Source organism: Grammomys surdaster, unplaced genomic scaffold (genome assembly GCF_004785775.1).
Source record: "Grammomys surdaster isolate TR1022 unplaced genomic scaffold, NIH_TR_1.0 273, whole genome shotgun sequence".
Taxonomy (NCBI): Eukaryota; Metazoa; Chordata; class Mammalia; order Rodentia; family Muridae; genus Grammomys; species Grammomys surdaster.
The window spans coordinates 217,943-244,381 of record NW_021604714.1 but is presented as its reverse complement, the minus strand read 5'-3'; the positions used below and the strand labels follow the sequence as shown (position 1 = coordinate 244,381).

The window sequence follows — 26,439 nt, the reverse complement described above, 5'->3', positions numbered from 1 at the left end:
TCACTTTAAACCACTTCCTCTGCTACAGTGCCTCAAAATGCCCAGAGTTCTCAGAAGATGCTGGCTGGCCCTGGCTCTGGAGATCTGAGATAGCACTTGGTTTCTTGCATTTTGTTTGTTTTTCTCCTTTAAAACATAGATTTTTTTTTAAAGCCTCCACATATATGGGAATGCCCTCAGAGGTCAGAAGAGGGCATCAGCTCCCCTGGAGATGGAGTTATATGCCATTGTGAGCCACCTGACCTGGGTGCTGGGAACCAAACTCAGGTCCTCTGCAAAGCAGCAAGCTCTCTTAACTACTAAGCCGCCTTACCGGTTTCCCGCCTTTATTAGCTCATTGAGAACTTCATACAATGTATTTTGATCATATTTACTCACTTCCTCTAATTCCTCCCAGATTCTACTCCCAACTCTGTGTTTCATTTTAAAAAACAAAACATCAAGTACAAGTTTGTGTTGTCCATATACTTGAGATGTGTGGCCTTCCACTGCACCATGGTCAACCAATGGAGGACCACGCCTTTAAGACAGACAGACTCCCCCTCTCCCAGCAGCTCTTACTTGTCCTCCATAGCTAGGGGAAAGACTTTGTGCCCACCTTCCCTCTCCATGCTGAGGTTTGGTTGGGCTTGATCTTGTGTAAGTAGTGTGCATGCCGTCATCCACCCCCTCTGGATTTGACAATTTTTTTCCATCCCATCTTCTGCAATAATTCCTGAGCCTGAGGAGGAGTGGATGTCTTATAGACATCCCATTTAGGACTAGGAAATCTCAATCTCTCGTTCTCACAACCGCTTGTGGGGTTCTGTGTTAATCAGCATCTACTACAGAAAGCACCTCTGATGAAGATTGAGAGACGCACTCATACACAAGTAAACAGTAAGTCATCAGGAGTTGGTTTAATACTATACTTATTTATAAAAGCAATATGAATAGATTCTATAGTTCTTAGTCCAGATAATAGTGACAGGTATGGCTTTCAACTTGTGGAGTGGTAAAGTGCACTTGATATCCAATCAGAGAGTGGTTGGTTTCTCCCACGACACTCATGCTACCATTGCACCCGAAAGCATGTCTTCCCAGGCCAGACATCACAGTAGCACAGTGCTTACAGTTCAATAAGACGGACGGATGATCACTTTACCCGTCTGGTAGCATGCACAGCACCTTCCAGCACTATACATGCTAGCCAGCAGGGATGACGTTACAGGACAGTTCCAGCTTGACTTCTCTGTGCTCTATGACCCTAGAAGGGGATGTCCTCAGCAATGTGGTCTTACTGTCAAGTTCTAGAGGATAATTAAGAACACAAGCAGTAGTCAGTAATGTTTGGGGCTCTATGAGACCTTACTGGCCAACAACTCCAAAAGGAATAATCCATTCCTGGTGCTGAACTTTTTATTTGCTAGCTGGTGGTTTCTAGTTACCACATTATAGGGTAACTCTATACAAACTCTATTTATTTGTGTGTATACATATATTTTAGGAAGCTTCTACAGTAGTAGGTTTCCAGTGACTGTTTCAAAATGTCTTTGACGTTAGTTATTCCTCAGCATCTGACTTATTTAACTCATCTTCCACTATTTCTCTTTAACATCTATACCAGTGTACTTTATCTCCCCGCCATTAATGTCTTCTTGTCTTCTTCCTTTCATGACCCCCTGACTTACTTCATGACTTCCATGTAGATTCCAAATGGAACACACATACCTGAAAATTCAAAGTGCATTCAGAAATGAGAGAAAATGTTAGGCTTGTCTTCTGGGGCTCGGTTACCTCACTCAGAGTGGTTGCTTTCAGCTCCACCTATTTGCCGTAGAATTCTATAATTTTATTTTTCAATTTTTTTTAACACCAAAGTATAAATCAAGAGGCAAGCAGCTTCTTGGTTAAAGGTGGGACTATGTACCTATGTCCCCTTCTCAGTGATGGGATCTTGCCAGCGTGGGCTGTCACAGTCTCTGTGAGTCCATATGAGGAGCAATCCTGTTGTGTCTGGAAGCCGCTGTTTGCATGGAGTCATCCACCACCTCTGACTTTTACATTCTGACTCCTCCTTCACATGTCTCCACGAGCCTCATGGGGAGGAGTCTGACAAAGGTTTCCCGTATGGGCCTGCGTAGTGAGGTCTCCCACTCTCTTCACACTGACTAGAGTGGCTCCCTTTGTTAAGTCCCTACCACCCACTGCAAAGAGAAGGCCCTCTGATGAGGGCTGCACAGTGCTTTCCTCTACTGCTTATATCAGTGTGCCATTTGAAGTCATTACATTGCTATGTTCATTTAGCAGAAGAATAGCAGATTGTCCCCTAGGTTTTCGACATATCTAGTCTCAGGTTGGAGGCCACTTGAGCAGTGTCATGTATGGGTTCTATCTAATGAAGTGGGCTCTAAATCAAATACAAAGTGGCTGGTTACTCCCATGACATTTGTGCCACTGTCGCATGAGAATATTTTGCAGGCAGATCACTGCTGTGGGTCATAGGGTTTGTAGCTGGGTGAAATAGATTTTTTTTTTTTTTTACTTTTTTCCTCTAGTAGCGCTCAAAGTATCTTCCAGAACTTGAAAACTAGTCAGCACGGGTGAAGCTTTTAGATGGACACCAGTTCAATGTCTCTATGTCTAATTACATTAGTAAGTTGTGTCTTGAGCAATAGGGTTTGTCCATGAGGTTATGGGGAGCAACAAATAGCCTTGGCAATTTGTGATGTTTGGAGGGATGTTTATGGGACCCTTTTGGTCAATGAAGCAGCAAGATGTAGTCTGTTCTTGGCACTGGATGTCCTACTTGGTGATATACATACATACATACATACATACATACATACATACATACACACACATATTTGTGGCTACATATATAATAACTTCATTTAAATTATTTTCATATATGTATATATTTTTGGAAGCTCTATAGAAGATGACCTCCTCCCCCTTGGTCTCTTACTAGCTACTTAATGTCTATCTTGCTGAAACACATATATCTAGCCTAAAAGTTCATATCCACAAGAGATAACATGCAAAGTTCATGGGATTTTTTTGGGGGTGAGTCTGGGTTACCTAACCCATGACAATTGTTTCTAGTTCCATCCATTTACCTGCAAGTTTCTGTTTCCTTTCTTTCTTTCCTCCTTTCTTTCTCTCTCTCTCTCTCTCTCTCTCTCTCTCTCTCTCTCTCTCTCCTTCCTTCTCTCTTTCCATCTTTCTTTTTTTCTTTCTTTCTTTCTTTCTTTCTTTTTTTTTTTTTTTTTTGGTTTTCAAGACAGGGTTTCTTTGTGTAGCTCTGGTTGTCCTGGAACTCACTCTGTAGACCAGGCTGGCCTCGAAATCAGAATTCTGCCTGCCTCTGCCTCCCAAGTGCTGGGATTAAAGGCATGCGCCACCACTGCCCAGCTACCTGCAAATTTCATAACTGTATTTTTCTTAACAGCCAAACAACATTCCATTGTGTAAATATACCATATTTTCATCATCCATTCAGTTGATGGACTGGTTGCAATTTCTGCCTATTATGAACAGAGCATCAGTGAACATGGATGAGCAAGTGTCTCCATAGAAAGATGTATAGTCCTTTGGGTGTATTTCTGAAAGTAGTATACCTGCATCGGGAACTACATCAATCCTCAGCTTCCCGAGGAAGCTCCATACTGATTTTCACAGCACTGTACCAGTTTGCACTCACACTAACAATGAGTAAAACTTCCCCTTTCTCTCAACCTCACCAACACATACTGTCATTTGCTTTATTGACCTTGGACATTCTGACAGGGGTAAGACAACATCTTAAAATACTTGTAATTTCCCTGTTAGCTAAGAATGTTGACTATTTAAGTGTTTCTTAGACATTTGTGTTTTACATTTTGAGAACTGTCTGTTTAGTCTCCTTTTTTGCAAGTAAAAGCCATGATTTCTCGAGTTTTAAAGTTTTACTACAATAAAATCAATGAAAATACATCAAGTAAAATTTATATGTAATAATATATAATTATTCAACTTAAAGATATGTTACTTAAGAAGTAACATATAATTAGGAGCAAAATAGTATTAAGATGTGTTGTTGCTAAGGAGAGTAAGGAGATAAGAGTGGACTATAACTTTAAAAATCACACAATGGTGTACTTTTCTTTGTTGCTAACGCAATTGATCTACAAATTTTGTTGGTATTCTTCTAAGAAGTTAGGAGCAAAGCAACATTTCTGTAGCTATTTGGGAGATTAATAAAGCAGGGCTTGTCATTGGTAACTAGGGTTGTTGTTAGATCTCAGATCTATTTCTTTTTTAATTAATTAATTTATTCACTTTACATCCCAATATTAGCCTCTATCTCCTCCCAGTACCCCACACAGGTCCTCCTTCCATTCCACTTTAACCTTCTCCTTTTAAAAGGGAGAGCCCTCTCCGGGTATCAACCCCCACTTCCCCACGTCCCTTCTCCATCCCCTACACATCAAGGTGCTACTGGATTAGGTGAATTCTCTCCCACTGAAGATAGACAAGGAGATCCATTTAGGGGAGTTGGATCCACAGGCAGGCAGGCCACAGGCTCAAGGACAATCACTGCTCCAGTTTTTGGTGAACTTGCATGAAGACCAAGCTGCTCATCTGCTGCATGTGTGCAGTGGGCCTAGGTCCAGCCCGTGTTCACTCTTTGGTTGGTGATTCAGTCTCTGGGAGCCCCCAAGAGTCCAGGTTAGTTGATACTGTTGGTCTTCCTATGGAGTCCCTGCCCTCTTGGGGACCCTCAATCTCCATAATTCTTCCTTAAGACTCCATGAGCTCTATCTAATGTTTATCTGTTAAGTCTCTGCATCTCTTTCCATTGGCTGCTGGTGGAGCCTCTCAGAGAACAGTTGTGCTAGGTTCCTGTCATGCATCCTTTTGGGTCTGGGTTACCTCACTCAGGATGACCACTCAGTCTGACCAGCAATAGTCATGGTGCATTTTCTCTATTGTGCACTTCTGGCTTTTTTGTCAAAATATCAGGTTGTATAGAAATATGTCTAGGTCTTCAATTCTATCCCACTGATCAGTGTGTGCAATTTATGCAAATATTATGCTGATTTTGTTACTATAGCTCTGAAATACAATCTGAAATCTAAGATGGTGATAAATCTAGCAGTTTTTCTCTTCAAGACTCATTTAACTACCCTGTGTTGTGATTCCAGATGGAGTTGAAGATTCTTTTTTTTTAAGTTCTGTTAAGAATTATGTTGCAATTTTAATGGGCATTTTGCTGAGTCTGTAGATTGCTTTTGGGTAGGATGGCCATTTTCATAATATTAATCCTACTGATCCCCAAGCACGGGGCATTCTTTCCATCTTATGGTGTTATCGTTAGGTTTTTTTCTTCAACGTCTTAAAGTCTTTATTGTACAAGTCTTTCGCTTTGAGGCTATTGTGAAAAGTAGAGTATTCACTGATTGCTCAGTAGATTTGTCATTTGTGTAGAGTAAGGCTACTGATGTTTATATGTTAATTTTGTATCCTGCTACTTTACTGAAGGAGTTTGTCAGCTGGTTGGCTCTTTAGGGTCTTTTACAGATAAAATCATACCATCTATGTCATAGTTTGGGTCTGACTCCTGTGAAGAGGCACCATGACCAAGGCAACTCTTATAAAGTGCGACATTTAATTGGGAATGGCTTACAGGTTCAGAGATTTGGTCCATTAGCATCATGGCAAGAAACATGACAGTATGCTCTCAGGACTAAACCATCAACCAAAAATTATACATGGATGAGTCCATGCTACGTAGGTAACAGAAGATTGCCTTATCTGGCATCAATGGGAAGGGAGGCCCTTGGTCCTGTGGAGACTAATGCCCCAGCATAGGGGGATGATAGAGGGGTGAGGCAGGAGTGGGTGGGTGGATGGGTGAGCAGCCTCATAGAGGCAAAAGGGAGGAGAGATGGGATGGGGATTTTGTGGAGGGGAGACCAGGAAGGGGGACAACATTTGAAATGTGTTTACATTTAAATAAAATAACCAATAAAAAAGAAATACAATAAAAATGAAATTATAATATAATTATATCATCCTCATTTCCCTTTCCTCCTTCCAAACTCTGTGGTATACTCCTCCCCACTCCCTTTAAATCAATGGCCTTGCTGGTTTCTTATGCCACGTTAAAAATATGGCCTATGGCTCTTTGGAGGAACATTGTCAGTTCAGATAGGAAAGTTTTATTTAACTATACATGTATATTTATATAGTGACTTACATATATTATAGTTGTTGTTTTTTTCTTTAGGTAGGACTTTCCCAGACATTCGTACTGTTATTGTACCCTCCTACCTCCTTCTGCATTTATCTTCCTCTCTACTCACAAGTTAGAGCCCCTCCATCTTCCCTTTTCATCCATCATATTATATGTACGCCATAGAATACAGATTGTTAAAGTGTATGCGATTCTCTGTATATCCTCAGTGTAATATCCTCAGTTGTAATGTCTCCCTTTTCATCTCCAAGTTTATTAATTTGAATTTTCTCTATCTTTTAACCCAGGTAAGGGTTTGTCAATCTGGTTGCTTTTCCCAAAGAACCAACCCTTCATTTTCTTGTTTCTTTGTATAGTTTGTTTGCTTGTTTGCTTCTGTGTCATTGATTTCAGCCCTGCGTTTGATTACAGGAAATGACTCTTACAAGGTTGAAATAAAATCTGACCATGTCAGCATCATCTTCCAGAATGCCTCCACACCTCCCAGCATGTTGGGAAACTCTTGTTAGCTTGAACACGTCTCTGAGTGTCAGGCCAGCATCCGGAGGGCCTTTGCTGTGCCCCTGGAAGTGATTAGATTCAAACTAAGAGACACATGATTTCTGGCAACTTACTATACAAAGGCATGCTTTGTCAGACACAATGAACAGGCCGAGCTGAGCGGAAGCCATGATGTAGCACAGGGTCCCAGGGTAGAGCAGGCCACCTGTGCACATAGGCAACCTTAGTTCATCTCTCTTAACAACTGAAAATCGTTCCACTGTGTAAATGTACCACATCTTCATGATCCAGTAATCAGATGATGGCCATTTAGCTGATTCCGTTTCTAGCTATTTTAAAGAGAATAGTAATAACCATGAATGAGAAACATATGGGGTACTCTGCCCAAAATGATTTAACTGGATTATTTCATAGATATATTTCTAGCTTTTTGTGAAATGACCACACCAATCTCCAAAGTGGCTACACGAATTTACACTCACCCCCCCTCACTTAGAATTAATAAAGGCTCCCCTTTCCCCGTATCTACACCAGCATTTACCAGTGGTGTTGGTGTCTTATTTGTTTGTTTTTGACTTACATTTCCCAGTTGTCTTAAGGATGTTGAACATTAAAAAAAAAATGTTTCTCAGACATTTACATTTCAACTTCTGATAACCCTGTTTAGTTCCATGTCTCATTTTTTTTCTTAATAACTTTAGGAGAATTTCATACATATGTTCTGTATTTCCATAATTTTCCCTCTCCTTATCCCATGCTACCCCCACTCCAAAATCCATGACTTCTTTAATTATTACTGTAACATATGTATGAATGTATGTACGTATGTATGTATATATGTATAAATTCATAAATGCAATCTGAAGAGTCCCTTCAGTGCTGCTTACATGTATTGTGTCCTTGTGAGATTTCCCTTATTTACCTTGACATGTTAATTGGTGGTGTCATTTTTAGGCCTTGTTTTGGTGACCATATCGTTCAGATATCATGACCACTGCCTCTCTGCTATATACAGAGATACTATTTCACTGCATGAACCCTGGTCCTCTGGCTCTGAAAATATGTTTACTCCCTCTTCTGTGATATTCCCAGAGCCTTAGGTGTAGGGATTGTATTGTAGATGTATCAAATAGAACTGAGTAGCTCATGGTAAATTGTTTTCTGTATTTTGTCTGGTTGTAGATTTGTGTAATAGCCTCCACCTGTAGAAAAAGAAGTTTCTTCGATTAAGGGGTGAGAGCTACACTTACCTCTGGGTATGATATGTGTTCAGAATGCAGTTAAACATTATACTGGTTTAGGAACTTGAAAGTAGCATGTTACCCTCTAGAGTCCTTGGCCTCAGCAGCAATGGGTGGCTGTCTCTTCCCTCCTAATGGGTAGCTATTGGTTACTCCTAGTACGGAAGTGCCACCTTTTGGTACATTATGAACGTCTTGCCATTGTGGTCACTGTTGAAGCTTGTAGGCATTCTGGCTGGGTGCGACTATTGATTGTTTTATATTCATTGGCAGCCTGTAAAAGCTCCTTCTGGTACTACGAGAGATAGTCCTCAGAAAGGAGACATTCAGGTCAGATCCAGCTTGGTTCTTTCACACCCTGTATCCTAACTGCATGGTATCATTAACTATAGGGTCTTACTTCTAATTTCTGGGAGAAAATGAAGGGCAAAGGCAAAAGCTCATATTATGTTAGGAGGATCAAAGACGAAAAGCCGTAACTAAAAACTCAAAAGGAAGTTTCTCATGTCTGGTACTAGAGATTTTGTTAAATAGTATATTGTTATTTGGGGGAGCATTGTCACTTCAAATGACATGAAAAATATATGCATGCATGCATACTTACATACATGTGTGTGTCTATGTGTGTGTTTATGTGTGTTTGTGTATGTGTGTGTTTATGTGTATGTGCATGTATGTGTGTATGTATGTGTATATGCATGTGTGCATGTATGTGTGAATGAGCATATGAATATGTGTGTGTGTGTGTGTGTGTGTGTGTGTGTGTAATTTTAAGGAAACATAAAACAATGTAACTCCTGTGGCTTTTTCAATCATTCTTAGTTCTGTCCATTCATTCTCCAGACCCTTCACCTCTGTATTGCCTGCTCCCCTTTCCCAGTTAAATCTGGTCCCCTACTTTCCCCATCTCCTCCTTCATAGCAACTATGCCCTAGTATCTCCTTCTCTAGAGAACCTTCTCCCCTACTCTGTGACAAAAGGCTCTGGGAAAACTGATATGCACATGCAGAAAAATGAAATTAGTTCATATCTATGACCTGGAAAGAAACTAATTTCAAATGGATGAAAGACCTAAATGTGAAACCTGAAACTTAGAAAATGACAGAAGAAAATATAAAGTACCCTATATAATGTAGGTGTGGGAAAGAACTTTTTTATTGGATATTTTATTTATTTATGTTCCCCTTTCCCCATTACCCCCCAGAAACTCTCTATCCCATCTCATAGAAGAGGCTTCCTCCTGCTTCTATGAGAGTGTGCCCCCACACATACACCCACTTCCTCCTCCCCACCCTCGAATTACCCCACACTGGAGCATCCAGGCCAGAGACTGCCCCACTTGGGGATCCATCCCATGTGGAGTCAACAAACACAGACACTGTTATGGATGCCAGGAAGTGCATGCTGACAAGAGCCTGATATAGCTGTCTCCTGAGAGGCTCTGCCAGAGCCTGACATATACAGAGGCCAATGCTCGAAGCTAACCATTGAACTGATCACAGGGTTTCCAATGGAGGAGTTAGAGAGAAGACTGAAGGAGCTGAAGGGGTTTGCAACTCCATGGGGAGAGCAACAATACCAACCAACCAGAGCTCCCAGGGTCTAAACAGCCAGCCTGGGAGTACATAGGGAGGGACCCAAGGCTCCCCCTGTATATGTAAGGAGGATAGCCTTGTTGGGCATCAGTGGGAGAGGAGGTCCTTGGTCTAGTGAAGGCTGGGAAAGAACTTTTAAAAGAGGCTCCATTTGCCTAGGAATTGAGGCTAACACATGTGCTATATTTAAAACTACAAATCTTCTGCACAGCTAAAGAAGCAAACAGTCAAGAAGTCCACAGAACGCAAGAGAATTTTTGCCAGCCACACATCTAACAGAGGAAAGATATCTGTGCTATAAAAAGAACTAAAACCCAAAGAATTGAGAAAACAAATGACCCAATTAAGAAATGGGCCATGGATCTGAACAGAGAATTAGTAAAATATGAAACCACATGGATAGAAAATATTTTTAAAGCATGTTTAGTTAAATCAGAGGAATACAAATTAAACTTATTTTGAGATTTCCCCTTATCCCCATTGTGATGTCTAAATTCAACAAAAGAAGTAATAACAAGTGTTGGAGAGGATGTGGAGAAAGGGAGGCCCTCATTCGCTCCTGGGAGGATTGCAGACCAGCAGAGCCCACATGGAAACCAGTGCGAGGAATCCTTAAAATCTAAGGTAGCTCTCCCATGTGACTGAGCCACAGCGCTCTGTAGCGTTTGCCCAGAGACTCAACATTCTATTCCACAGATATGGCTCTGCCACATTCACTGCCAGTCTACTCACAATCGCTTAGAATCGCAATGGAAACAAACCTCCTTCGCTGAGGAGGAGATCATACAATGTGGCAGATGTACCCCATGGCATGCTAGCCAGCTGTAAACAAAAATGAAATAATAACACTTACAGATAAATGCAAACAGAACTAAAAAGGATAGTATTGAATGAGGAACTAGAAGACCTCATACTGAGTTAGGTAACTCAGACCCTTTCTTCTCTCATTTTGGGGTGCTAACTCTAAATCTTGAGCTGTGAACACATGCAGTAACATAGAGTCAGTAATTACAGAAGTCAGAGAAGTCAATAGAGACCGTTGGCGGCGAGAGTGGACCAATGGAGAGGCAAAGGGCAGGGCACAAGTCATTGAAGGGGAAAGCAGGAAAATGGGAAGGTTCTGCTTAGAGAGGGGAGAGACGAATACAGAAGGAGGAGGAAAAGGACAAAATTATAGTAAGGATGCCTAGAAAGGTCATAAGGAATCAAACATTAATTACCTTAAACTACAGCATACATGTTAGTCTTTGTATAAGGACACGTACATAGTTTAAATGAATTTTTCCTGTCCAGGCTAACAATGCTCCTGGAAAGAGCCACATACCTTCTAAAAAAATAAAAGAACAACAAAACAACACCAGGTGTAGCCAATTGTATAAAATGTGTACTATCAGAATGAAAGACACAGATTAACATCAACCAAATAATAGGTGATTTAAAAACTATATTTTTACAATAGACAGTTCCTCTGAACAGAATTAAAAAGAAAAACATTAGAGTTAAATTAAATGGATTACATATTAAATGGATTTAATGGCTATCTACAGAATATTCCACCCAAATACCAAAGAATAAACATTCTGCACTGGAGCACACAGAAGCTTCTCTAAAATGGAGTAAATCCTGGGATAAAAAACAATCTTAGCAAACTCAGAAACCCTGAACTACCTACAGATCCTATCTGACGCTAATGCAATACAATTTAAAACTGACAGAAAACAAATCGCTAGTTAAGTACACAAACTCATGGAGATTAAACAACTCATTATAGAATGGTTAATGTATTGAAAAGAAAATCAAGAACGAAATAAAACCATTTCCTGAAGTGATATGAACCATATCAAGTCTCCCGAGACACACTGCTCCTACAAGAGAAATATAAAGTTTTCTAAGTGACTAGGGTAAAAACAAATCAGAAGAATAAACATAAGTGACTTAAAATAAGTGATTTTAATTTATTGCATCACTTAACATAAACGATGCAACTTGAAATCTGGGAAAATGAGAACAATGAATGTAAATACAGTAGACACCAAGAAATCAGAGGTGGAGGCTAAGGGTACTGGCTGCTCTTCCAGAGGTCCTGAGTTCAATTCCCAGCAACCACATGGTGGCTCACAACCATCTATAATGGGATCTGATGCCCAATTCTGACATGCAGGTGTACAGGCAGACAGAGTACTCATATACATAAAAAATTAATCTTATAAAAGGAATCAGAGGTGAAATTAATGAAATAGAAACAATCAACAAATCAGGGAGCTCGTTCATTGAGAAGCACACAAGATGGAGAGACGCTGACCCAGCTAACGAAAATAAAGGAAGAGGATGCATATTAACAGAATCAGAAATGGACAGGGAAACATTGCAATGCCTATTAAATTCTGAATAGTATAAGGAGATATTTTTTTAAAAAACCTATATTCCATTAAGTTGGAAAAACCTAAAAGAAACAGAAAAATTTCTAATTTTTCCAAACCACCAAAATAAAGCCAAGAAGCAGAACCATAGCAGTGAGTCATTAGGTACAGGAATAAAGAGCCTTCCAGCTAAGAAAATCCCAGGAACAGAGGACTCACAGCAGAAGTCCACCAGAATGTTGAAGAGGATCTATTGCTAACCCTTCTTTAACCACTCAAAAACAGAAACAGAAGGACTCCCAACCTCCTTCCATGAAGCCAGCATGGCTCTAACACAAATATCACAAAAGACACAACAAAAAAAGAAAACCATAGGCCCAAATCCCTGATGAACATAGATACAAAATTGCTAACTAAAATTTGCAAACAGAATACACTCATACTTAAAGGAGAATACCCAGCATGAAAAAGTTGGCTTTACCCCTGACATATAGAGACAATTCAACATGCACGAGTCAGTAAATGTAATAAAATCATACACATGGACTTAACGACCAAAATCATCCCAACAGATGCAGAAAAGCCTCTGACAAAAATCCAACATGCCTTCCTGAGTCCTAGAGAAATTAGAGACTAGAGGGGAAATACCTCAACATAGTAAAAGGTATATATGCGAGGCCCACTGCCAACATCATCCTAAATACAGAAAAAAAAATGTTTAAAAAAAAAAAAAACTAGAGTCCCTGAACGCCCGTCTGAGGACTAGCTGTTGTGGTACCATAAGTTGCCATAAAGCTTCTAAAGGAGGGAGACAACCAACACTGCTACCCAGCTATGGATGCCAATGGACCACAACAATGACCAGCATGGCATGAAAGGCCTAAGGGTGCAAGGGTGGGCCCTATACCTGGAGCAACCAAGAGCTCTCAATCTGAGCTTAAGACCTACTCACCAAGAGGAAAATCATGTCTAGAACTGGAGACCAAGCCAAGTATCTAGGTCTAGTGCAAGTATGGACCTTGGAGGGGAACCAGTGCTTTTCTGAACCAGCATAATCGTTTACATTCTAAATATTTACCCTTAAATGCACAGATAGAGTTCTCATAGTTCCTCAAAGAAACCTCTTTGGAACAGATGTGGAACACTACAAAAAACTGTAGCCGATCAAAATGCAGAGTCATGGACCCCAGTGCCAATGGATACATCTACAGCACAACTCCTGCACCTAAGGCTCAGGGATCATTGCATAGGAGACAGAAAGACTGTAAGATCTAGAGAAACAGGGAGTTTATTCTGAAATTACATCTCCTAGAAATGTCAGAAGCTACATGCATAAAGTCTCACCAACATGACTGCCCCAAAGCGAGTTGAACAAAGAGGACACCAGCAGACACGCTAATGTGGATAAGGGAGAGAGGTGAGGGGGAGGGGGAGACCACACAGGATCAGCTCTACAGAAGAGCTATAGGCAACTAAGGAATGCTGGGAGTTGGAGAAATAGTCTTCCTCAATAGTCTACAATTGACTATCAAATACCAAGTGGTCAGCCCTGAAAATATACACAAACAAGTAACATTATTCAGACTGAACAGATTCTATTTATCAATTTAGGAATACACAGGCACAGGCACAGACAGACACACAGACACACAGATACACAAACAGCAACAATAAAAGAAAAAGAAGCTTTGAATCTGAAAGAGAGCAAGTGTGTACATAAGAGGTTTTAAAGGGAGGGAAAGGGAATAATGTAATTGTATTCTAGTTTCAAAAAAAATATTAAGTATGTCCCATACAATTAGAAAATCTAAAACCAATGAATTAATGCCTAAATGCACCTAACTACCAAAGTCCAAGCATGGCAGCATGATCGTATCTATAACAACCAACAGAACAGAAGCAGTAACTTAAATCCCTCAACTGAGAAAAGCACAGGGTCAGAGGGTTCAGTGCAGAATTCTAGCAGACCTTCCAGAGGAACCAACCCCAGCAGTACTCAAGTTATGCTATAACATAGAGATGGAAGGACGTCTGAATCCAGTATTACCTGGAAGCCCAATCCAGGGAAAAACACAAAAGACCAAGGAGAATGAAAACAATCCTGAATAATAAAAGCACTACTCAAGGTTTCACCACCCGATTTCAAGTTGTATACAGAGCTATGGTAATAAAACAGCATGTACAGGTATGAAGCCAGACACTTTCATCCATGGAGACATAACTGAGGATTCATGTGTTACCCACACTCCTACAGACCTGGTGGTTTTTGTTGTTTATTTGTTTGGTTTTGTTTTTTGGGTCTTGTTTGTTTGTTTGTTTGTTTGGGTTTGTTGTTGTTTTGTTTGTTTGTGTGTTTTCTTGGTGTTCTGTTTTGTTTTGTTTTGCTTTGCTTTTGGCAAAGAGGCCAAAAAAAAAAATACACTTTGGAGAAAAGACAGCATCTTCAAGAAATGGTACTGTTCCAACTGGATAGCTACGTGCAGAAGAACAAAACTAGATCCTACTTCTCACTGCCCATCTGACAGAGGAGAAAGTAAGGAATATATGTTGATTTATAAGCACATGATGGACTTTCTGAATAGGATCTGAGTAGCGTAAGCACTAAGACTAACACTTGACAAGCGGGATTTCATGAAAGCAAAACACTTCTGTAGTGCAAAGGAAACTTAACTAAAGAAGCCAACAGAATATGTGGAGGGGGACTTTACCCTCTATACACCTGGCAGATAATTACTGCCTACAATATACAAAGAACTTTTAAAATACACATAAAAGAGACCAATTTAAAAACCATGCTATAGAATGAAAGAGTGAGAAAAAGAGCAGTAGGAGGAGGAGGAGGAGGAGATAATGGAGAAGCAGAGGGGGAGAAATACAATTGGTGGGAAATAGCTTTTTAAAATATTCACCATCTTTAGCTACCAGGAGGATGTGAATACTCAGATTTCATCTCACTCTAGTTGGGATGGCTAAGATTTAGCCCACAAGTGACAACCAACGCTGGTGAAGATGTCTGGAAAGGGGAAACCCTCATTCATTTCTGGTGAGAATGCAAACAGGTTGCAGGTACTACAGAAACCAATTGTTAGTTCCTCAAAAATCTAGAAATAAAACTATTAAATATGACCTAGCTATATCTCTTCTGGGCCTATACTCAGAGGACTGCATTTTCTGCTACAGAGATATAGGCTCATTTATATTCATTGCTGCTTTGCTTGCAGTAGCCAAATATAATGGCTAACGTAACCATTGCACATGTACACAATGGAGTATTATTCAGCTGTGAAGAAAAGCGCAACGGTGCAGTTCGCATGTAAATGGTGAAACTGAAAGACATTATACCGAGTGAAGTAACACAGACACAGAGAGACAAACCGTTCATATTCTCCCTCAGTTTTAGACTTTTGTGTTTAATTTGTATTACCTGCTAGAGCAAAGAAATTAGAAAGAAGCCATTGGTGAGGTGGAACAAGAAAGAGATTAAAGAAGTGGGGAGTGGCAGAACACAGGGGATGTGATGAGGAAAAATGGGGAAGGAGGAGATGGGAATACGCAACATTGGATGCTTAAAAAGCCATATGGAAACCTACTAACTAGCTATATAGTTATATATATGTATATTATATAATGCATTTATATATAATGTTTTATATATTATATGTGGCTATATCTCTATCTCTCTCTATCTCTATAATCTATATATTAAATTGGTGTTACCTTACTCTGGTGATAATTTTCCTCCCAGAAGCCACGTATTACAATGTATTTGAGGTGTGGGATACCGCCCTTTAAGTCATGAGTACCCCAGGGAGCCTCACAACGATACAGACTACTTTCATTTCCCTCCAGAACTTGATTCTAAGACCCCCACTGATGAAAACACCACATCCTTTGGTCACAGGGCATGGAGAACTAGGTTAGCACTGAGTAGGGAGATGGCTCCTTGCTAGCTCACTTGCATAGCACCAGAAGGCGCTCTGCAGTCTGCTGGAGGAGAAGGTCATCAAAAATCCTATCCAGAAATGAACTACATGAGCTAAAGCAGTGACTGGCATGCTGAGAGGTGCTTAGGATACAACATGGCATGAACATCATGGAGGAAGCCAACAACATTCTGACTGCATTTACGTCTAGATCCTGATGAATATCTGGTACTGTGCTTCTAGACCAGAGCATATGACGGGTGAATGAACCACTATTATTTTGCTCAGTGGACATGTTTTTAAACTTCTCTCTGAATTTATATCTCTATGCTCATGTTAGTTCATCTCTCAGCCCTCATCAGAGAAGTTTCTTTGTGGCTTAAATGGGAGTTAATAACAATTTAAAAACTCTCAAAGTGTCTTTGGACTGCTCTGCCAGAGGTGAGACATCTATACCACATGCATGCTTCCCAGGTCTCATGGACAGTGGAGGGGGACAGAATTGCTCACTGTAAGAGTCAAAAGGTTGGCGAAGACTGGAGTGAACCAGTATCTCCTGGAGGTGACACAGCCACTGTCCTCATGAAGTCAGAGCAGCTGCAGTTATTATACAAGCCAGGCAACATTCCAGCATGGTAGGGGCAGGGGCTCACGAGCCCCCACTTAGCCTAACTGAGGAGTCATTAACAGTTGTCATCTTCTGCAGAAGGGAAGGTTACATGTCTTTAAGGGTGTGTAAGTTCACCACACTCCAGTGGATAGCAAAAAACCTATGAGACACAAATATATGGGCAATACAAATTGGACTTGGTGGGTTATTGAAAAACAAAAAGAGGATATGAAGTTGGGTGAGAACTCAGGGTGGATCATGGAGGAGTTGTGGGGAGGAATGGAAGGTGGATATTGTCAAAATATGTTGTATGTGTTTATGTAATAACCAAATGATTAGTAAAAGTATTATTTTTTTAAAAAAGGAAAAATATCACTGAAAAGTAGACATCTAGAAGATGTGGTGATTAACAAAACCCTGGGCTTTGGCTTCCCCTCACGAAGACAGTTCTCAATCGCTTCAAACCACAGCCCTAATTACTCTCACTTTGAAGGACTTGAAAGGCAAAAAAGCAGCAGAGAGGTGAATTGAGTTTCTCTGGGTGAGTGGAGCAGAAATAAGATGAAGACACAGTTGTCTTTTCTCATTTTGCCATAACTGATTGAACTGAGGAACCACAGGAATTCATCCCAAATGCACATCCATACTTGAAATCTTGAAAGTTCCAAGATCCGGGGACATCCTGTGGTGGCAGGGATGTGGGGAGGAGGCATGGGATGTGGAAGAGTTGGAGGGTGGACGGGGCAGGGGGAATAAAATCTAGGGTGTAAATAAATAAATAAATAAATAAGATTAAAAAAAAAGAAAGTGCCAAGATCACCATGAACTTGTGTATAATATTTACTATGCAATAACTATGACCAAAAGATAACAGATGAAGTATTTTCCCTATTTGCAAGGGTATTAACCTTGGTAAAAATCCCCCACCAAGTACTACAACCATGGGGGCCAGGAGAGCAACTCTGAGGCTGTAATGAACATCTGATTCCTGCTGTGAAATCAGGAACCTCATTGCTTCTGATCTAAATCCTCACCTGGTCTCAGCCGGGAAATGGCGTGCAGTCACTGTGGATGCTCCCGGAGTCCTCTGCATGACTACATATCCTCTCACCACCATGTCTGAAAAGTGTTACCACTGACCAGGCCTATCCAATGAACATGACAGCCTTAGTACCACACCTCTGCTGGGCAAACGGACTCCCATCTGTACAGCCAGGACCTATCCTTGCCCCTGCTGGGTGAAGTCTGAGAAACTTATTTTTCAGTTTTGTGTATGCCTCCATTTTCCTTAGTATAACTTCACTATGCTGCCCAGGCAGACTTCAAAGTTCAGGCCTTTAAGTATTTGAGGCCCAGTCCCCTTAGTACCTTGCCTACAGGTATGTGGTCTCAACTTCTTTAAGTGTAAATCTGTTACGTTATGGATGATTAGATAGCACCACGTTGAACAAAGTTAAGTCACAAGCACAAAGCAAAGAGTTAAGTGACCTCACTCACAATACGGACTTTTAAAAGGAATCAAACAGAGAACCAAGCGATGATTACAGGATGGGGAGGACAGAATGTGTCACAAGATACAAAGTAGTTGACTGCGGCAAAAACAAGCCGAAGAGCTAAGGTGTAACAGGAGCACCGTGGGTCGTAACAGCTGTGGAATCACACTAAGGATTTCTGTAGCCAGAGTAAACGGCAGCTGTCCTTGGGGACACGAGTGAGCTGACGGATGAGCTAATTTAGTCCACTATAGTAACCGCCTAACGGCATAAGCATCCTATAAAATGTCACATACCCTAAGTGTACAGTGAAATTTGCTTTTGAAAAATGTGGATGACGCTCCCTCAGCCTATCTCTGATTAAAGATTTGGTCCCCGAGGAGGTAGTATGAAATTCTGGGGCAAAGTCATCATGGGCTTACAGCAAAGTATGACTGTTGCAGGCTACCCATCGTAGGGTTGATAATCCAGCCACAGAGGGATTCCTCATCGAGATCCCTGACAGAAGCTGTGCTTGGCTGAGGTGCCTGGGTGAGGTCAGTCTGTGACCTCTCAACAAGAAAAAACACCATCTCCATTATCCTATGCTGTTCTGTGGTTAGACGACAGACAGGGAGTGTATACAGACAAGGCATGGCATTTGAGAAAGGCATTGAGAAATCCTTGACCTCTTTGTATACTGAGGAGATGGGTTATATAACCCAGAATGGGATAGTTGTTTAGGAGTTAAGGGGGGGTGGTTTGCAAGTCATGTAGCTAAGGAACATGGTTTCAAGAGGAGAGGTGTGTATTAATATGGCAAGTTCAGAAGGGTGTGGACTGAGGAAACATCACTGGACTTGGGGAAGGGAGGTGACAAGTACTGCCTAGGTATGCTGTGGGAGCCAGAAGCCTTCACTGCACTGAGTGAGTCAGGCAGGTGTTAGCTCAGGATAGCCCATGGAGGACTCTAAGAGTCACTGAGAGGGCAGTGGGTGAGGACAGAGGCAAGAAGCCAATGGAGAGGGCTTAGATCAAGTGTAAAAATAACCCCATCTTCACCTTCTTGGATGTCATAATTTTCACTACTGTCCCTGTAAGTGATCTGTCCTGGTAAGAATAGCTGTTCATTGGGCCGGTTCTGAGATTTGATGGCAGGTGGAGTTGGTTTGCAGATATTACAGGGGAGAGGCTCAGAGAGGACCCTGGATGTCTTGTGTATTCTGAGGACAGAAGCCAGGATGAGAGGCGTGGGGTTTATAGTGGCAGACACATGGCAGGCACACTAACTTCCCACAGCAGAGTGCTCAGCTGAGCCCAGCGACATACTCTGCACTTTGTCTAGTCTCTTGAGGAAAACTTGCATAAGATGCTTTTCCTTTTCCAGGTCTAAAACAACTTGGCAATCACAGAGTTACACTCTGGCTTGTGGATTACAGGGATATACTCTTCATGAACCGAAGGCCGTGTCTTGCCAATGGGATGATATTTACACCCACTGCAATGGTTCACATCTCTAATAGTCACGAGACACCAGGAATACTGGTCTATCTGCATCTATGACTTCTCTTTAGCTAAGGCTGAGTGCGTGTATCATGTGCCCAAGACCTATACCTGTTCTGCCAGACTAGGAAGGGCCTGAATTAGCATCCAGTTTTCCAGCCTTGAGTCTCCTGGAGGAAATGACTACATTTGGAGTCTACCCAAGTAAAAGGCTTGGGGTTGGCATCAGTGGGCAGGGACTGCCTGGCTAAGTGGGTTTCAGAAGCTCAAACCTTGGGAGGTATAGCATGGAGCTTCACTTAAACCCTTGGCTCTCAAGAGTGTGTCTGTGCCCCATTTGTGGCTGCAGTCAGAAGCCTTCAGGGAGGGTAGTGGGTAAGGATAAAGAGTTCCAGATGATGTATAATTTTACAATGAATTTCTAGGAATGTACTGAATTTCCTAGGAAAGACTTGATCAAAATCAGTCAACAGTTATTCCTCACAGTTGGGTTAGCACTGTAACATCTCTCTCCCAGTTCTCAGGCCTTCTGCTAGGGCTGAGAGAAGCAAGTCAGTGTTTCCGGACCTAAGACCTTTTGCATTTGGCCTGAGTCACTAGCCCCTCAAGCTCTAGCTTGTAGATGGTTTGCTGCCTGACTTCTCAGCTCCCGTAACTACACAAGCCTTTCTTGAATAAATATCCTTTCATACATTTATGTAGCCATCTCTTTGGTGAGACCTGACTCACACACAACCTCTCTTGAGCTTCCTCCCTGAAAACGTTCTGAAAATTAACAAGTCAAAAGACAGAAATGACAAGCGCCACCAGATGGCAAATATCAGCGCATCACAGCCCCATGGAGCATGCCCCAAATCACAGCTGCGGAGCAGTGGGAGCGCTATGTTTAGAGGCAGGGGTTCAAAATAACATCCCCACTTTAGAGTCGAGGAAGTAATGAGCTACTGTGTCTCATGAGAGGATGAACCCAAACCAGTAGGCAGCTGACTGAGGTTCAAATGTCTGGCAATGCAATCTAGAGCTGATGCTAGGACCACCATCTAGGAGGCAGTTGCCATTAGTAACACTTACTTTGGGACTGATTACATTGATTTAGCTTAATCAGGAGTTTAGTTTTGCTACCATTATTTTTTCTTCAGGATCTATAAATAGTAGCAGAAGTTTCCCATATGCTATAACAGGATTTGTTTAACACCAAGGTGTAGTGACCTCAGATCAAAGGGTTGGGTCTGGTGTGATCTGACCTACTCCTGTGTATTCCTATCTGCTCTGGGATGAGGATGCTGCCACTGCCTGGAGCTGGCTCCTCCTCCGTCTCTCTTACTACCTGGAGTACAATGCTGATAAAATGCAACGCAGGTGTTCTAGACCTCCAGCCTCCAGAAAACTTGGGTTGCGGAGTCTCACAAAGGTTACAAGGTTGGTCACAGGCCACACTTCTAATGCACAGGTGAAGAATGGGAGACATACTCCGGTGGCCTATTACGTTCCTAACTTGCCTTAGCTAGCTGGGCTGAGATCTGAGCACACTATTTTGGAGCCCTGTAAAGAGGGACTGTGCTGGATAGGGGTCTTCAGGGGTGTGCTCAGGCTACAGGGCAGGGGTAAGACTCTGACAACTAGAGACCTTCAAAAGCAATCCTAGGGGCCATTCAAACCATCCTTGAACCCTTGACTGGGGCAGAAAGGATTCCTCTAGGCTGGGCATTTTACTTCTATTAACCACAAGCACATTCTATAAAACAAAGATAATGACACTACTCTGCCCCCTCCAGGTGTGAGGACCTGGAAGGAAGGCCTGATTCAACACTGGCCTTAATTATTTTCCAAACTCCTGGGTCCCCATCACTCCGGTTACTAATGGTGAAGGACACAGGTGTCTCCTTTTTACATCTCAGACTTCCAGTAAATGTGCATTCTCCAGCTGTCTTCTGATGACTAAGAAGGTGCCCTTGGTCAAGCCAAGGCTTGTAGCACTGCTAGCCAGTGGTTCTCAACCTTCCTAATGCTGCAACCCTTCAATACAGTTCCTCATGTTGTCATGACTCCCAAATTATTTTTCTTGCTACTTCATAACTGTAATTTTGCTACTGCTATGAATTGTAAATACCTGTGTTTTCCAATGGTCTTTGGTGACCCCCCCCCACCAAAGGGTAGTTTGATCTCCAAAGAGGCTGTAACCCACAGGGTAGAACTGCTGCTGGGGGTAAAGGTCAAGGTAGCAATGCTGGGACCTGGGGCTATGGATGGGGCTGGGGCAGCAGCCGAAAGAGCTGGGAAGAATATGAGAAGCCTTGGGCGAGCAGAGAATGCACAGAGGCAGCCCTGGGACAGCTGGGGTGTGAGGGCTGCAGGGAGAGTGACTAGTTCTATGGTACACAAGAAGCTATGGAGACGGGGCCTGTCTTCTCAGAGTAGGGCTGTTCCGGAGCACAGGTTGGACCAGCTTCAGCCACATCTGTAACCTTTCTCTCCCTGGGTTTGTCTGGCAAGCCTGGGCAGGAGCCAGCCACAGCTAGAGAACACAATGCAGCTTGCAGTATATTCTATTATTCATTTCAGGAGCACTGCAGGCTCAATATTACTGCCTACATCCCAAACAGATAGGAAGGCGAGGCCAGACATGAGATTCTTGGTGAGCTGGCAGGGTTCTAGTCAGGCGCTTGCCCTCAAATGTTGCTGTACCATGCATCAGGTCCCAGACAAAATGGCTTCCCAAGAGATCCGCTATATTGCATGAATTAAGAGATGTCTACGGTACAAGATCAATGCACTGGTCATATTTCTTCATGAACATTAGGATTAGGGGACAAGGAACACACAGGTACACCTGGTACCTGTCCAGGCCAGAAGGCACTGGATTCCTAATAACTGGAGAGTCAGACGGTTGTGAGCTGCCGTGGAGGTGCTGGGAATAGAACCTAAGTCTTTTGGAAGAGCAGCCAGTGCTATTAATCACTGAGCAGCCTCTCTAGCCCCTTGAAGGCATTTAAAAGGGACTGCTCTGGAAACCAGATTACTGGAAAGCAGAGGTGGTAGGCTCAACCATCTGCTCTTTGAACCTAGAGAGGCCTACAAAAGGCCTGAGGGATCAAGTTTCAACTCCCATCCCAGCTCCCGGTCTCCTTGGTTTGTTCTTAGCCTCATTTACAAAACAGGCGGACACAGCAGAGATGCTGTTTATCTGCCTCAGAGTGCCCATAAAGTTATTCACTTACCCATTTAGAAATGGAGCTAAAGGACAAGCACACACGTGTCCCAGAGTATGCTACTTTATAACTGTGACAGTACTCGACACGATCCGGACTATCTGAACCCTCGAATGAGTGCTGCGTGGGTTCCTGGCATCGTCCAGTTTTCTCTGTATTTAGAGCCTCACGATGCAGATTCCTCCAGGTGTTCAGTGAACACATCTTTCCAGAAAATGTGAGATTCAACCATACTACTCTTCTTTTTCATCTTCCTTATGGGATAGTGCCCCATTGCATATTACACCATGCAGTATGTAGTGCACATCAGCACGGAGGTGACACCTTCCAGAACCTATAGGCTCTCTGATCATCTACAAAGTGGCGTTGGTCACCATTTTCTAATGTCAACATGATTGGAAGATAAGTTAAATACCGAGAAAGTATTTGACATTCAGTCTTAGGATTTCAAGACTGCATGGCATATGACACTCATACAGTAAGTCATCTCAAACTCAAAAAAAGAGGAAGGTACGTGGATGTAGTGTGGAAAAACTGCAGGGGTCATTAAAGGCAACGGCAGGTGTAACACTATGGCCTAGAGACGGGATGATGTGTATGTGTGGACTGCCTGTCATTGCTAAGGCAGGTCTTGGACCTCCTGGGCAGTCAATTCAAAGCAAATGTTATCTAGAATATTTGGGGAGGGCATTGGGGACTGGGGAGAGTTAGCCTGGAAAAAGTACTGACAGCAAGATTGTAGAAGGTCTTGAATGCCAGGCTGTGCCATCAGACCTTTACCCCATGAACAGCCAAGTCCTGTGGATATTTCTAACAAATGCCCATCACAGGCACAGCCTGATGACCACGTTCCTTGCCTGCCCTTTCTCTGGCTCTCAAGTTCTTAGTACCAGCTGTGCCTGCAGTCATGAACTCCACACTAAGATGAACAAATCTGAGTCACTTGTGGGACACCATGTGGGATCAGAGAATGGAAGGCAAAGTGTAAGGAGCAGGCCCTTAAACAGGACCAACTCCATTTTGTAATAGGAAACTTGTAAGACATGTCTGGACATGTCTGGTACTTGTAAAGGCAAGTCTGGAAATGAAGCTGTGCTGAGATAACCAGACACGAGTGGTTATCTTCCATGTACGTCATCAGTAACTCCAAATTCAGCATAAAAGAGGAGCCTGTCCGAAGCACTTCATCACACTTGTAGCCATGACTGGCTAACGTGATCCTCCGGACAAAGCCTCCTCAGCACCCGGTCATCAAAGAATTAACCGAGAGACCAACACCTTCAACTTCGTGGTCGAGCTCCGCTTGGACTTCAAGCCGAGAGACAACGAACGCCTCCAGCTTCGTGGTCAAGCACCCTACGAGGTCAAATTATCTGGAAGCCACAGCCTGACCCTGCCTTACCGGACTCTGGACCTGTAACCCAAAACCAACATAAGGACTCAGGTCGTATAATCCATGAATGAATGACTTGTCTATTGCTATGCTTATTTCTTTGGTAATTAGCAACTTATTAGCAACTTATTAGGCATATTGTTAGAGGCAACCTATAGTAAATGTGACAATATCTTGTTGTAGCAATAACCTTAGCATTTGCGTTTGTGTTTGCTTGCTGTGCATTATCATTAAAGAAGCAACTGAATTCCACAAACTCTCTGTCTCTTGGCGTACTCTCTTCCCTCTCGAGGAGCTGATGAACTCACAGTCAAATCCAGTATACGATCCCTGAGTGGAGCAGGACCTGTCGCTCCTCTCCCCGCGGGGGATTCAAACCCCTTGCTCTTAATAGATAAGAGACCATGCTCGCGACACAAAGCCTTAAGCAGACCATCTATGTCCCACACAGCAGCACAGGACCAGCACCTTCCAGAAGCTATAGTCTCTCTGATCATCTGCAAAGTGAAGGTGCCATCATTTTCTAACGTCTTCACTATTGGATGCTAAATTAAGTGCTGAGAAAATATTAGACATTCATTCTTAGCTTATAGGATTCCCCCAGTGGTCCTCAGTGAAAAAACATTTGCCCTACTCATGGACCACACATGGCCCTGCAATGACAAACGGTGACACACAGAGATGGTCAGATACTCTTGAACAAATAGCCCAGGGTGGACAGGCTCACATAGTTTCTGCTCAGTAACTGTCCTAAGGTGGCACCCAGACATAGAAAGAAACCAGAATCAAACAAATTAGCCTCAGGTTACCTCTCCTGAGAGACTCTTACTGGACGAGTTGCCCAGCTAACAAGAATGCAAGGAGGGGGGTCAGGACATGGCCAGTGGTCGGTAGTGTTTCCCAGGGATCTGTGTGGGTGTTCAGGGAGATGCTACCTCCCCAGGAACCCTTTGTGCTGAGAGGCAACACAGTGGGATTCAAAATTCTCAGACAAAATGAGTAATGGGCCTAGGTGTCTGAGAGAGGGTGGGGAAGGCTGCCTAGGTCCTATCCTTGAGCCCACAGGGAGGAGACAGCAGCCAGGCCTGGGAGGATCCACCGAGAGTGGCCAGAGGAATCCTCATAACCAGGGCAGATTAGGAGAAGCCTCCAGGACGCAGGAGGCATTACACGGGTGGGGAAGAAACTCCATCTATTTCAAAAAGGGGCTCCTCTCCCCCAGGCCAGGTCCCCGAATTCTGGTAAATCAAACAATGCCGGTGTGCGGCATGTCGGTCAGCTTACCTCCACATACAGGAGGGGGAAGATGCCGATCCTGTCTCTGAGCATGCCTTCGGCCCAGTTATCATCCACTCTCCGGATCACAGTTAAAACCTCGTCCTGAAGGTTCCAGAGCCCACCACGTGTGCAAAGGGAAAGGAGACAAGAGAGCAGTTAGAATGGAGCCACTGAGGGGAAGAGTCTCAGGGGATCGCATCAGTCAGACGCTCACATGTGACATAACCTTCCCTCCATTTCAGCCACAATCTCACGTCCCCGCCTACCCCCATGTTTCTCCATCTGATCATAATTGCAAATAGTCCCCCAAAAGAAAAGTCTAATAATTTACTGTATAGTCAATGTTTAAAAATAAATGCTTTTAATATTTATTTAATGAAATAGAAATTGCTTCAAGTAAGGATAAATTCATCCATTCAATATAAAATTCTAATATGAAGTGTTTTTAAGTTTCTGGTTCCATATTAAAGAGGAAAAAGAAGAAGAAAATGAGGAGGAGGGGAAGAGGGAGAAGAGGAGAGATAACAGTGCAACTATACTTAGAGTTGTAGGTATATAAAGCTTTGTGTTCTTTTACATCCTTTGGCCTATCAGACACAATCAAGTATGTTTACAAAGTGGAAACAGATGCAAAGAGACAGGCAGAGATAAACAAGGAGGGAGTTGGGTGTCTCAGGAGGGAGGTGGGTGTCTCAGGAGGGAGGCAGGTGTCTCAGGAGGGAGGTGGGTATCTCAGGAAAGAGGTGGGTGTCTCAGGAGGGAGGTGGGTGTCTCAGGAGGGAGGTGGGTGCCTCAGGAGGGAGGTGGGTGACTCAGGAGAGAGATGGGTCTGTCTCAGGAGGGAGGCGGGTGTCTCAGGAGGGAGGTAGGTGTCTCAGGAGGGAGGTAGGTGTCTCAGGAGGGAAGTGGGTATCTCAGGAAAGAGGTGGGTGTCTCAGGAGGGAGGTGGGTATCTTAGGAGGGAGGTGGGTGTCTCAGGAGGGAGATGGGACTGTCTCAGGAGGGAGGCGGGTGTCTCAGGAGGGAGGTGGGTGTCTCAGGAGGGAGGTGGGTGTCTCAGGAGGGAGGTGGGTGTCTCAGGAGGGGGTGGGTGTTTCAGGAGGGAGGTGGGTATCTCAGGGAGGTAAACTGGGACAC

At 42.9% G+C, this 26,439-nt stretch overlaps 1 protein-coding gene across 1 annotated transcript in view; it reads right to left on the bottom strand.

Moving 5' to 3' along the window:
• The window catches only part of Sh3rf3 (SH3 domain containing ring finger 3), a 292,047-nt gene that overhangs the window by 84,612 nt on the left and 180,996 nt on the right, over positions 1-26,439 (bottom strand). The window contains exon 3 of the mRNA XM_028776852.1: positions 25,309-25,404. Coding sequence (XP_028632685.1) covers positions 25,309-25,404 — 96 coding nt within the window. The remainder of the gene's footprint in view (positions 1-25,308; positions 25,405-26,439) is intronic.